The 11,718-nt window shown below is 42.7% G+C and overlaps 1 protein-coding gene and 1 long non-coding RNA gene across 2 annotated transcripts; one reads left to right on the forward strand and one right to left on the reverse strand.

Moving 5' to 3' along the window:
• Nucleotides 1-273: 273 nt before the first annotated feature.
• Nucleotides 274-10,378, reverse strand: LOC116504114 (lymphocyte antigen 6 complex locus protein G6c-like). The gene is made up of 3 exons (XM_032210961.1): nucleotides 10,327-10,378; nucleotides 3,510-3,626; nucleotides 274-1,067 (listed from the first exon to the last, which is right to left on the reverse strand). Exons 1-3 carry the CDS (start codon nucleotides 10,376-10,378, stop codon nucleotides 862-864), a joined length of 375 nt encoding a protein of 124 aa, XP_032066852.1. The 3' UTR covers nucleotides 274-861.
• Nucleotides 10,338-11,310, forward strand: LOC116504115. The gene is made up of 2 exons (XR_004254769.1): nucleotides 10,338-10,410; nucleotides 11,233-11,310. It is a non-coding gene; the product is annotated as an uncharacterized LOC116504115 (long non-coding RNA).
• Nucleotides 11,311-11,718: the final 408 nt, after the last annotated feature.

An 11,718-nucleotide genomic window follows, 5' to 3' on the forward strand; every position in this document is an offset into this window, starting at 1 on the left:
CAACCCTGATGCGACCCTCAATGAAATTGAGTTTGAAACCCCTGATGTAGAGCATGGATCCCCAACCCTTAGTCCACCAAGCTGGTTTCTGGTGCCCTAAAGTTGAGTACACAGAATCCATAATTATTCACCTTTAACCTCTTGGGTTTGCTTTCACCATCTACTTGAGTAGAGGGGGTGATCTTCAGGCAATGGTTGGATTTTGAAAACTTGCCCGGATTAAAACAACATGTACAAATATGAAGCATTCATTTTTATTGATACTAGCCAAGGCTGTCAGTCCTTTCAACTTACCAAACTAAACATTTGTTAAATAACAAACAAACAACAAACATAGCCCGTGGTGTTATGGTTTACTGAGAGTTGGCCAAGTCTTCTCTTTCAAATATATGTTTTATTGGTACGTTTTTTCATTAAAAACATTAAACACTCCATGTCTATCTGAAATCTTCTCATTATAGATAGGAAAAAACAAAAGCAAACCAACAAGGATAGTGTCTGCTTGATAAGCCGTCATTCAGAGCTACTCAGTTAAATCCAGGTCCAGGTCCAAGATGCCTTGCTGAAAGATTACTGGAGGGAGGGAAACTCTGTTGTAAACATGGGTTTCCTTAACACATCTCACTTGGCTAATTTTACACGTTCATCAAATCGTTAATGAACAAGAAAATGCACCACACAAAATTTTCCTGACAACAGTAGAATCAACATTAAGATGGTGAGGGAAGGCCATTGCCGGGTTTCTGAATTCATCTCTTTGGGCATGAGTGTGTGAAAGACTGGGGTCCTAGGGTTGCAACAGGATGAGAAGAGCATAGCCTTCCACTATTGTTGTTGTCGTCGTTTTGATTGATTTATAAGTTAACGTGTGAGCCACCAACCAAGTGCCAAGCTGAGGCCAGTAAAGAGGGTGAAGCTAGGTTGGCCGACCACTCCCCCATTGCATAAGTCAAATGTACAGCAAGTGCGATTGTAATTCAGGTCAAAAACATCATCCCTCTGTTCGGTCTTGTTGCAGAGCTCTATCATTTTGCTGCAGTCGTGCTTCGTGAAAAGCTTTAGAGAGCCTGGTGGGAGAAGAAGCGAGGAAAGCAAATGTTAAAAGCTAGGACCTTTGCGCCATCTTGAGGAACCTATGCGAGAAGACACCTTTTGAAAACTGAAGCTTTTGAGATCTGCTTTACTTACGGGTGGTTTTACCAAATGGCACCTCTTGCGTGAGTTTAACTGGATTCAAAAGCTAAGCAGGATTGAGTCTGGCTAGAGTTTAGATCAGTAGTGGGATTCAAAGGTTTTACTGCCAGTTCTGTGGGCGTGGCTTTGTCGGCATGGCTTTGTGGGAGTGGCAGGGAAAGGTTACTGCAAAATCCCCATTCCCTCCCCACCCCATTAACCTTCTTTCCAGCTCCTTTCTCCTGTCCAGGACAATAAAAGAAGATCAGATAGGAGGCTGGGAGGCAGCAGGGGCGGGGCCAGCCTATTTGCCAGTTCTCTAAACTACTCAAAATTTCCCCAACTGGTTCTCCAGAACCTGTCAGAACTGGGTGAATACCACCTTTGGTTTAGATGCTACAGCAGGGGTGTCAAACTCGATTTCATTGAGGGCTGTATCAGGGTTGTGTTTGATCTCATGGGGCCAGGGGTAGTAGTCAAGGGCATGACCAGGATGGGTGTGGCCAGCACAACATCGTTTTCCACCACGATTGCCTCATGCAGCCATCTGCCAGTAAAAATGGAGCACATGACCTCCCTGGGCCTCCGTTTTTGCTAGCAGAGGGATGCAGGAGGCTGTTGCAGGCAAAAACAGAGTTTCGGTGGGCTTTGCATGGCCTCCCTGAGCTGCGTTTTTGCTGGCAGAGGCAGTGTGGTCCAGTTTGCTGTTTCCAGGTCGGCCTTGCAGGCCAGATCTAAGCATCCAGCAGGCCTTATCCAGTCCCTGAGCCTTGAGTTTGACACCCCTATGCTATAGTATCAAGGAATCTCAAGGCTGTAGGCAATCCCAGGAAGGTGACAAGCATCCTTAAAGAATGTCTATGGAGATCCTTAGTCATCCAGGTCATGGTTGTTCCAAGGGTGCTTTTACAAAAGGCAGTTGGAGTTTGTTGGTTTTCATTAAAAACCAAAATTCATTTGCCTTTTGAAAAAGCATCTTTGGGACATCCTCAAAGAAAACATTGACAGATCATTTTCATATTGTTGCCAAGATGACGGCATCCTTGTGCCCAGGTAGTCCTCAGGAACTGAATCTCCTTTACTTTATTTATACATCTGTCTATCATTTTATTTCCACTCCATACTCTCAATGTAGTTGAGGAACTGGGCTACTGAGAGATTTCAAGTATTCCTCTGAAACAGGGATGGGCAATAAACAACTTATAGGTTACTATAAGCCCAAACCATGGTGTTAGCACAAGGAGGTTTTTAAAGAGAATCAGGTAGCTCCTATTTAACCCCCAAAATTGTGAACGCTGTTTATATAAATGAATCGAAATATACTCATCTTTTATATAAAACTAGAGATGTAAATATATGCATTTAGGTTAACTCCCTGCTTTACTTCCAACTGACCCAGTTCAACCCTCAGATTTGTCTTTCCAACATTATTGATGTTCTCCCTCGAACTTCGCCCAAAGCATAAGAATTCTGCTCTAAAATAATCTTTGATCCTTGGTCATATTTCTAATGAAAAGATGAGAAATCATTAGCAGCCTCCAGGCTTCTTCAGATCTTCTCCAACCAGGATGACAACAGTGAATATGCTTGTCAGTACAGTTTTCATGTAATCAGTTCAACTTCCTGCCTTTTTAGGCAAGGAACCCTTGATAAAAGTAGTGGGATCCAACAATAGATTTCATCATTTAAACAAACAAACAAACAAACAAACAAACAAACAAACAAACAAACAAACAGATTTTCCTCTTGCCTATCTATGTATGGGTGATATGGCCACTTAATTTGTAATATCATCCTATCCACTAAGACAGGGGTGTCAAACTCCAGGCCCAGGGGCCAGATTCGGCCCCCGGGGAACTTAGATCTGGTCTGTGGGGCTGCCATGGAAATGACGAAAGACCAGCCCATGGTGCTTCTGCCAGTGAAAATGGAGCTTGGGAGGCCCCCATGCGCACCCCCCACCCGCCTCCTGAGCTCCGTTTTTGCTGGCAGAGGGTTGCAAGAGGCCATTGTAGCCAAAAATTGAGTGCGGGGGCCTGTTTTAGCTGGCAGAGTGCTCAGGTCACCAGAGGTGCCCCTGACATGAGTCACGTTGATCTGGCCATGCCCCCTCCCCCGAGGTCAAACAAAACCCTAATGCAGCCCTCAATGAAATTGAGTTTGCCACTCTTGCACTAAGACCTTTGACTGCTACAAAGAGGTTGGAAATGTCCCCCAGAAGCCCTTGATAAAAGATAGGTCTTGACGTTTCTTGATGGCTCCCAATGCTCAAAATCTCTCTCTCTCTCTCTCCCCCTCCCTCCCTCGTCCTTCTCTCTCTGTGTCTCAAATTGTACCTCTATAAACTCTGGTCGTCTCACACTGCTCGCCTTCTTTCGTTCGACAGGGATCATCAGAACTGATACAAACATTGCCAACTTTAAACTTGCAAACATTGCATATAAGACCTTGACCTGCGAAGAGAGAAACCAAAAGAGAGAGATTAGTTCAGTTTGAACAGAGAAGTGGGAACAGCTGGGTAGGCAGGTTGTCATAGTTGCCATGTATCTAAGAGTGCTCTGGCTGCCACCTACTGGTCCATAGTGGTATTGCTTAATAGAGTTACCGGGCATCGGGATACACTTATCCAGCATAATATGGAACAGAGTATAAGATGCACGGGAGTATAAGACGCAGGTTTATATACCAAGGTTTTGAAGAGGCAAATTTAAAAAAAGTTTTTGCACTCTGCAAACCTCCCAAAAACAGCCCGTCCCTCCCCCCCCCAAAAAAGGCACGAATAGCCTTTAGGAAGCTTATAGAAAGGGGTGGGTTTCTCGCCCCGTTCCAACCGGTTCGGTTGGAATGGGGCCGGCAGCGTCCTCGTGCACGCACGCAGTGCACGCATGTGTACTAGCGCCTGTGCGATGCTCCAGCTGCTCCTGGAGGATCGCGCAGGCGCTGTATGCGTTCTGCGCATGCGTGGAAGTGCAGAACTCGTCAATAGCAGTAGACTTATATACCGCTTCATAGGGCTTTCAGCCCTCTCTAAGCGGTTTACAGAGAGTCAGCATATTGCCTCCAACAATCTGGGTCCTCATTTTACCCACCTCAGAAGGATGGAAGGCTGAGTCAACCCTGAGCCGGTGAGATTTGAACCGCTGAACTGCTGATCTAGCAGTAGCCTGCAGTGCTGCATTTAACCACTGCGCCACCTTGGCTCTTCTTACCAGGTCAATACCGGGTAAGAAACGCGGGTGGGTGGGTGGATGCTTCGGCATTCCCAGAAGTTACTTACTTCTGGGTTCGCCGACCAACTGGTTCGCGGGGACCGCCGCGAACCGCCTGAAACCCACCCCTGCTTATAGAGTACTCCTGGGGTCTGAGAAGGCAAAATTGAGCAAAAAACAGTCCATTTTTCACACATTTCTGCCTTCCCCAGCCTCCAGGAGCTCTCTGAAAGCCTTCTACAGGCCTTGCATGGCCATTTTTGAAAAGGAGATGGGGTTTTGGGAGGCAAAAAATGCTGCAATCAGTGTATAAGACGCACCCAGATTTTCAGCCCCTTTTTTGAGGTAAAAAGGTGTGTCTTATACTTCGAAAAATACAGTACATTAAAAATACAGTTAATAGGAATAGCACTTACACTTATATACCGCTTCACAGTGCTTTACAGCCCCTCTTTAAGCAGTTTACAGAGTCATCCTATTGCCCCCAATAATCTGGGTCCTTATTTTACTGAACTTGGAAGGATGGAAGGCTGAGTCCACCTCGAGCCTGTTCAGGATTGAACTCTAAGCTATGGGCAGGGTTTGCCTTCAATACTGCATTCCAACCACTATGCCATCTTAAAAATTGGCAATTGTTTTTTTTTAAAATACCTACTCCAATTCATGTGAATGAAGTTATGATGGGTTTGTTTTATTCCTCTTTTGCAGATGGTTTGACCCAGAGTGATAAACACCAACAGCTTGTAATATACATCAGTTTCCTCCCCCCAAAAATATTACTCTCACACATATGAAATCCCTGCATGAACCTTGAGAAGGCTGGCAGGTGAATCATGCTGGGAGCAGCATACATTGGAAAGAAGAGAAAGCTGGAACGGAGCCCAGAACATTATTATCAGATAGACTGTGGCCAATTGGGAGGGGAAAAAAAAATCTGAAAACAAATACTGGGGATGCCAAAGGCGTGGTCCAGCTTCACTTCCCATTAAGGGAAGATTAAGTTATTAAAACCCAGCAAGGAAAATAAAGGACTGTCTTTTCTCCACCCAAGTTTTTTTGGGGAGTGGTTGTTTTCTATCACGCTGTGGTGGTACATGAGAATCCTAAGCTTGCCAAATATGAGTGGAAACTGTAAGGTGAAAAATCAGGTACCTTGACTGAGTCACTGATGGTTTCCATCCTGGTTCACTAGGAGGTGGTTTTTCCAGCAAAATCGTTCCAATATATGGTCAGATGACCAGAGGAGCTGTAAATGTCTGTAAATCCAGCCATACTACTAAGTGTCCAAAGTTTAGTCATGTGACTTCAGGGCAGGGTGAGCATAGAAACTCTGAATCTGGGTCATACGTAGCCCCAAGGCAGGTCCATAGTAACTATGAAAAGTTGCCAAGTGGGCTATTGAAATGCCTATTTTACCTTCTCTCCCTAAGTTTACATCCTAATTTTTGCCTTTCCATTATTTACACTTTAATCTATAAATCCAAATCTAAAAATCACAAGATCTTTTTTTAAAAAAGAGAACAAATCTGTAAGAGATTGGATTTAGTTTTTACCTATTCATAAAGGTAAAGGTTCCCCTCGCACATATTCTATGGGGTGGTGTTCATCTCCATTTCTAAGCTGAAGAGCCAGCGCTGTCCGAAGACATCTCCGTGGTCATGTGGCCGGCATGACTAAACGCTGAAGGTGCACGGAACCCCTTTACCTTCCCACCAAAAGTGGTTCCTATTTTTTCTACTTGCATTTTTTACATGCTTTCGAACTGCTTGGTTGGTAGAAGCTGGGACAAGTAATGAGAGCTCACTCCGTTATGCAGTACTAGGGAGTCGAACAGCTTAACTGCCGACCTTTCTGATCGACAAGCTCAGCATCTTAGCCACTGAGCCCTTTTACAGGAACTGTAAATAGCTGTAAATCCAGCCATACTACTAAGTGTCCAAAGTTTAATCATGTGACTTCAGGGCAGGGTGAGTATAGAAACTCTGAATCTGGATCATAAGTAGCCCCAAGGCAGGTCAATCGTATGGAAATATTAGAATGCGCAGAAATGAACAGCCTAACACTTGCTATAGAGGATAAAGAAGAAACTGAATATTTTTTGATATGGGACATATTCTCTCAATGGTTAGATAATAGAAGTTAGAAAGGAGGACATATAATTGGAGAAAATGGAAAAGTAGAGAGTTGTTCCAGAAGATGATGTCAAATGTTATGTATTAATGTTATTATATTATTAATACGATGGCGAGGAATTATAACAAGAAAGATGTATAATATGATTATTTAAACATAACTGTACCCAGAATACACACACTGAATGTTATATAAATAAAACAAATAAAACATGGGGGGTGGGTGGGGGGGAGCTAGGTCCATCATAACCATGAAAAGTTGCCAAGTGACTGGTCATGTTGAAATGCCTATTTTACCTTCTCTCTCTAACATTGCATAATAATTTTCTTCTTTTCATTATGTACACTTTCCAATAATCAAATCTAAAAATCACAAGATCATTTTTCCTCCCTCCCCCAAAGAATAAGTCCATAAGAGATTGGACTTAGTTTTTACCTGTTCATAGATCCATCCTAATTTTGAAAAAGAGAAGGACAGTCAATAGCAAATTCCATTTATTGCTTCTTTCTGCATCGCAACCGATATCCCAAAGGTGCTTTTTTTCCCGAGGCAACCGGACTCTTGTTTTTCCTTTGAAGATGTTTCACTTCTCATCCTCTCTTCTGACTGGATGGTGCAGAATGGAAGGATTTATACTCCTTGCAGACAGCTGGACATTTGCATTCTTTTAGAGAGCTGTCGGCCTCAAGAAGTATAAATCCATCCATTCCCCACCATCCAGTCAGAGTTGAAGAAACTTCTTGGATGAGAAGTGAAACGTCTCCAAAAAAAATAATAATAATCCAGTTGCCTCTTGAAAAAGCACCTTTGGGACAACCATGTCTTGGATGACTGAAAATCTCCATAAAACATTGCAATCAAGAGATTGTTAAACAGTTTTTCCAGGGAGTAGCATAGAAATATAATACCAAAAGTAAAGAAATAAAGTGAAGAAGTAAGCAAACAATTAAATATGCTCCCAATGAAACTTTGGTTGAGTTTCTTTAATATCCTTAGCAGATATATTAAGCTGAAAAGAGGAACCAATGACCAACATAGCCAAATGGAAGAGGAGGGATTTCCATCGGCATTCTGAAATTTTTGCAAGTGTAAATTAAGTGGCAAGACTTTCTCTTGAGTTTCTGTCTTCTACATAGCTGCTAAACTATCCTCTTTTTCAGCTGGATATCTGAACAAAGGAATGGACAGTTGAATATGGATACCAAAATACTTGGGAGTAGTCCCTAAAACCTGTCCAAAAATTGCTGTCAAAATTGCGTTGGTTTTTTTTTTAAATGAAGGTAAAGAGCATGATGAAATGCATTGGGCAAGCATATAAGCTCTATTTACGTAATTAAGTTTAGGCTAGTTTGTATAATAATCATAATTGTTTCATTTGTTTGCCACCCAACTCCAAAGGGGTGAGGTCCACTGTCTTAACTCTGACTATTTTTTTTTAACAATTTGATAATGATGATTTGAAATAAACAAGCTCTTTCATAGCATGCATTTCGGGAACACCAAATCTAGCTGTCTGTAGAGGTTCTCGGTCATCCAGGTCATGGTTGTGCCAAAGGTGCTTTTTTTTTCAGGAAGCAACTGGACTTCCTTGTTTTTTGCTTTTGAAAACATTTCACTTCTCACCCAAGAAGCACCTTTGAGACAACCATGACATGGATGACTGAGAATCTCTACAGATTTTTATCTATACAACTTGGGACGAACACCCTTTGAATAGTATGGGAGTAGGAATAGATTTCCAGAGAGAGAGAGAAAAAAAAATTGCAGGAACCAGGAGGATTACTCAGGTTACCCTGAGGACACAGGTAAACCTCCAAGTACTTCAAGGACCCTCTAAAACTGTGGTTCTCAACCTGTGGGTCGGGACCCCTTTGGGGGTCGAACGACCCTTTCACAGGAGTTGCCTAAGACCATCGGAAAACACATATTTTCGATGGTCTTAGGAATCGAGACACCAATTTTATGGTTGGGGGTCACCACAACATGAGGAACTGTATTAAAGGGTCGCGGCATTGGGAAGGTTGAGAACCACTGCTCTAAAAGGATGCAAATGTCCAGCTGTCTACAAGGAATATAAATCCTCCCATTCCCTTCCATCCTGCCAGAGCTGAAGAAGCTTATTGGATGAGAAGCGAAACATATTCAAAAGAAAAAACAAGAAAGCCCAGTTGCCTCCTGAAAAAGCACATTTGGGACAACCAAATCTATCCGCAGCTGTGACTGTATACTGTGAGATTTACTTCTTAATTAGCCAGCACTGCAAAGTATAGCTCAATTCTCCTGCAATTCATTCATTCATTCATTCATTCATTCATTCATTCATTCATTCATTCATTCATTCATTCATTCATCCATCCATCCATCCATCCATCCATCCATCCATCCATCCATCCATTCATTCTACTAGGCTTATATGCCACTTCAATCATTTACCAACTTTGAGTATCTTATAATTCTACTATGGGCTAACAGGATTCAAATAACTTATTCTAAGAATATGTTAGAATAAGAGCAAACAATACAATCCACAAATGTAACCCATTAGCAAAATATGGTTCTGGTAAGGATACATAAAACCCCATATAGTATATACTCATCAACAATTATTCTCTCACTCAACCGTCCGATGGCATAATCTGATTTTGCTTTCCTAAATAGTCTGCATAAACTAATCCACATGCATAAACTGCAAACTATTTCTAGATTTTTTTTTTAAATAAAGGGAAAAAAATATGTGGCTCCTTGATTTGGGTATAAGGCATCTAATGATAACACTTTTCTAAGCTAAAAATTAAGTGAAACAAAAATATAGGTGCTCCAGCAGGATTGTCTATATTTAGTTCTTGGATAGGAAATTAGGAAAACCCCAGGCGATATACTATATTGAACTGTGAAAAACTTGCAAGAGGCAGGGGAAAATCCCTTTCACGTCCTTGCCAAGAAAGAGGTATCTATATAAATAATCAGAAATTGAATTTAGCCCTGGGGACTTTTTATGTTTACCACATAAATCTTTCTTCCCTTCCGCTAATGGTCTGATTCAATCTAAAATATTGTGGAATCCCACCAAACATTAATTTACTCCATGCTATTACCGTCCTGTCCAAACAGGCTATATTTTCATTGGATTTATCTAGCAAAATTGGTGCATAGGAACTCTACAGAGAAGATAGTGTTTTATCAGAAAGAATATTGATTGGTTTTGCAAATCTGAGTCCTTCACAGCCTAAAACTGTTGTTAGATAGATTCAAGTGGGACAGATAAAATACAGATAAAGCAAAGTATTAGAAACAATTCCCCCTCCCCCAATGTTGAAATACTTAATCTAATAAACCATCTGATTGCTTCCAGCTGTTATGGATTGCAATTCCTAGAACAGTGATGGTGAAGCTTTTTGGCACCAAGTGCTGAAAAAATTGTGCAGAAACATCACACCTGCATGTGCTCATCGGGGCCACGCTTTGGAAAAGCCTGCACACCTGACAATCAGCTGGCAGGCGTGCATGCACACATTGGTTTTTGGCACTGCCATGCAAGGGGAGGTCAGCTGATCATCACACACGCATGCAGACCAGAAACCTGGAAGACAAACAGGCAAGGCCGCATGTGTCAGGCAACATGGCTTCACATGCCACTTTGGACACGCATGTCATAGTTTCATCATCACAGTCCTAGAAGATCAGATCATCTGGTAGCTATACTCCAGAACAGCTGGTGGATTACAGGTTGTCAAATCCTTTTCTCTAGCAGAATAGTTATCTTTCTCTTTTTCTTCTTCTTCTATTTTTTTTTTTAAATCTTGGCACTTACCAACTGTGCAGAAGATCAGAATAGAAAAACCGAGGAGAAGATACTTGTTCATCTTGATAAGTTTCACAAGCGAGCCGGTAGGAGGTGAGAAACGTTCCAGTGAAAATGACAAAGAGCCAAAGAACAACTTTGACCAAGCTTAGATCTGCAACTCTTTCAAGCAGCTTTTGAAGATGGGCAGGGTTGAAAGGAAGCATTTATTCTCACCGAGGCTTTGAGGAATAGCCAATTGAATAGCTGGCTGGCTGAGGATTGACAAACCTCAGTTTTGGGGAATTGCAAAACAGCAACCCAATCTCATATATTAATGACATCCCACAAAATAAAAATTCAGGACAAATTTAATCAATGAGGCTTTCTTATTTTCAAAAGAGGATGCTACCAAGAGGGGTACTACAGCAGGGGTGGGCTTCAAAAATTTTAGCAAGGAGTTCTCTGACCAATTGCTGGGTTGGTGTGGCCATGGTGGGCCTGGCCTAGTTGGTCTACTGCACCATGGGGGGCATTTTTGCCCTCCCCGGGCTCCGGAGATTTTCATTGAGCCTCCGGAGAGCAAAAAGGGCCCGCTTCTGGTAGGCCCGTTTTTTGCCCTCCCCAGGCCTCCACATGCGCCCTGCATTTACCTGCAACCAAAATGGGATGTGTGAGGATTCCTGGGAGGGATGGGGCGGGGTGGGGTGGGGCGGATGTGGCCAGCCAAGAGTGGGATTTCAGGGTTCTCAAAACTGCACAGAATCTGACCTAGAGGTTCTCCCGAACCCCTGCAAACCCCAGCAGCCCATCCCTGCGACTGTAGTCTAACTTATCTGTGGGGGGGGGGGGAAGGGGGGCTTGAGGTCAAGAAGAAATCTATTGCATTGATTGATTGACCTGTGCTCATTACCAATTTCTCTCCTTCTTCAAAAGGCTTTGTCAGCTCCGGCGCTGCCATTCAGGGGAGAAACCCGGGCCAGCTGCCAAGACTCACCAGGCTTCACTCCTACACAAACAGCCGAGTAAATCTACAAAGCTAGTGATAACTGACTGACAACAATCTACGATTAATTGCCAGGTGGTGTTTGGTTTGGGTTACGAGGGGATGGGTGTGTGCACGCGCGAGGTGCAGGTTATCCTAATTACCAATGTAGCTATAAAAGGTGTGGGGAGCACGTGGGGGCAGCTCTGACAATTTATTCATTGCCTTAGTGCTTTGTTGGTCAGTTCGTGCTGAAGGAAGAATACAAACTGCATTTCAAACCATTTCTGTGTTTGGCTGTTTTCATTAACTCTTTGGAACCTGACATGCTTTTAAATCTTCATGCATCTGGGATTCAGAATAGTTCCTGAATTGTCTTCCATCTCCACATATTTACTTGTGTCCCCAGAACCAAGACATTTGTGAGAGGACTTCTT

This window comes from Thamnophis elegans, chromosome 2 (genome assembly GCF_009769535.1).
Source record: "Thamnophis elegans isolate rThaEle1 chromosome 2, rThaEle1.pri, whole genome shotgun sequence".
Taxonomy (NCBI): Eukaryota; Metazoa; Chordata; class Lepidosauria; order Squamata; family Colubridae; genus Thamnophis; species Thamnophis elegans.

Bases quoted from the DNA above. Each gene is read 5' to 3' on its own strand.
- LOC116504114 (XM_032210961.1), bottom strand. From the start codon at position 10,378: ATGAACAAGTATCTTCTCCTCGGTTTTTCTATTCTGATCTTCTGCACA. The intron at 3,627-10,326 runs GTAAGTGCCAAG...CTCTCTTCGCAG, and splicing joins TCTGATCTTCTGCACAGTTG to GTCAAGGTCTTATATGCAAT. The intron at 1,068-3,509 runs GTACAATTTGAG...TTCTCCCACCAG, and splicing joins GACGACCAGAGTTTATAGAG to GCTCTCTAAAGCTTTTCACG.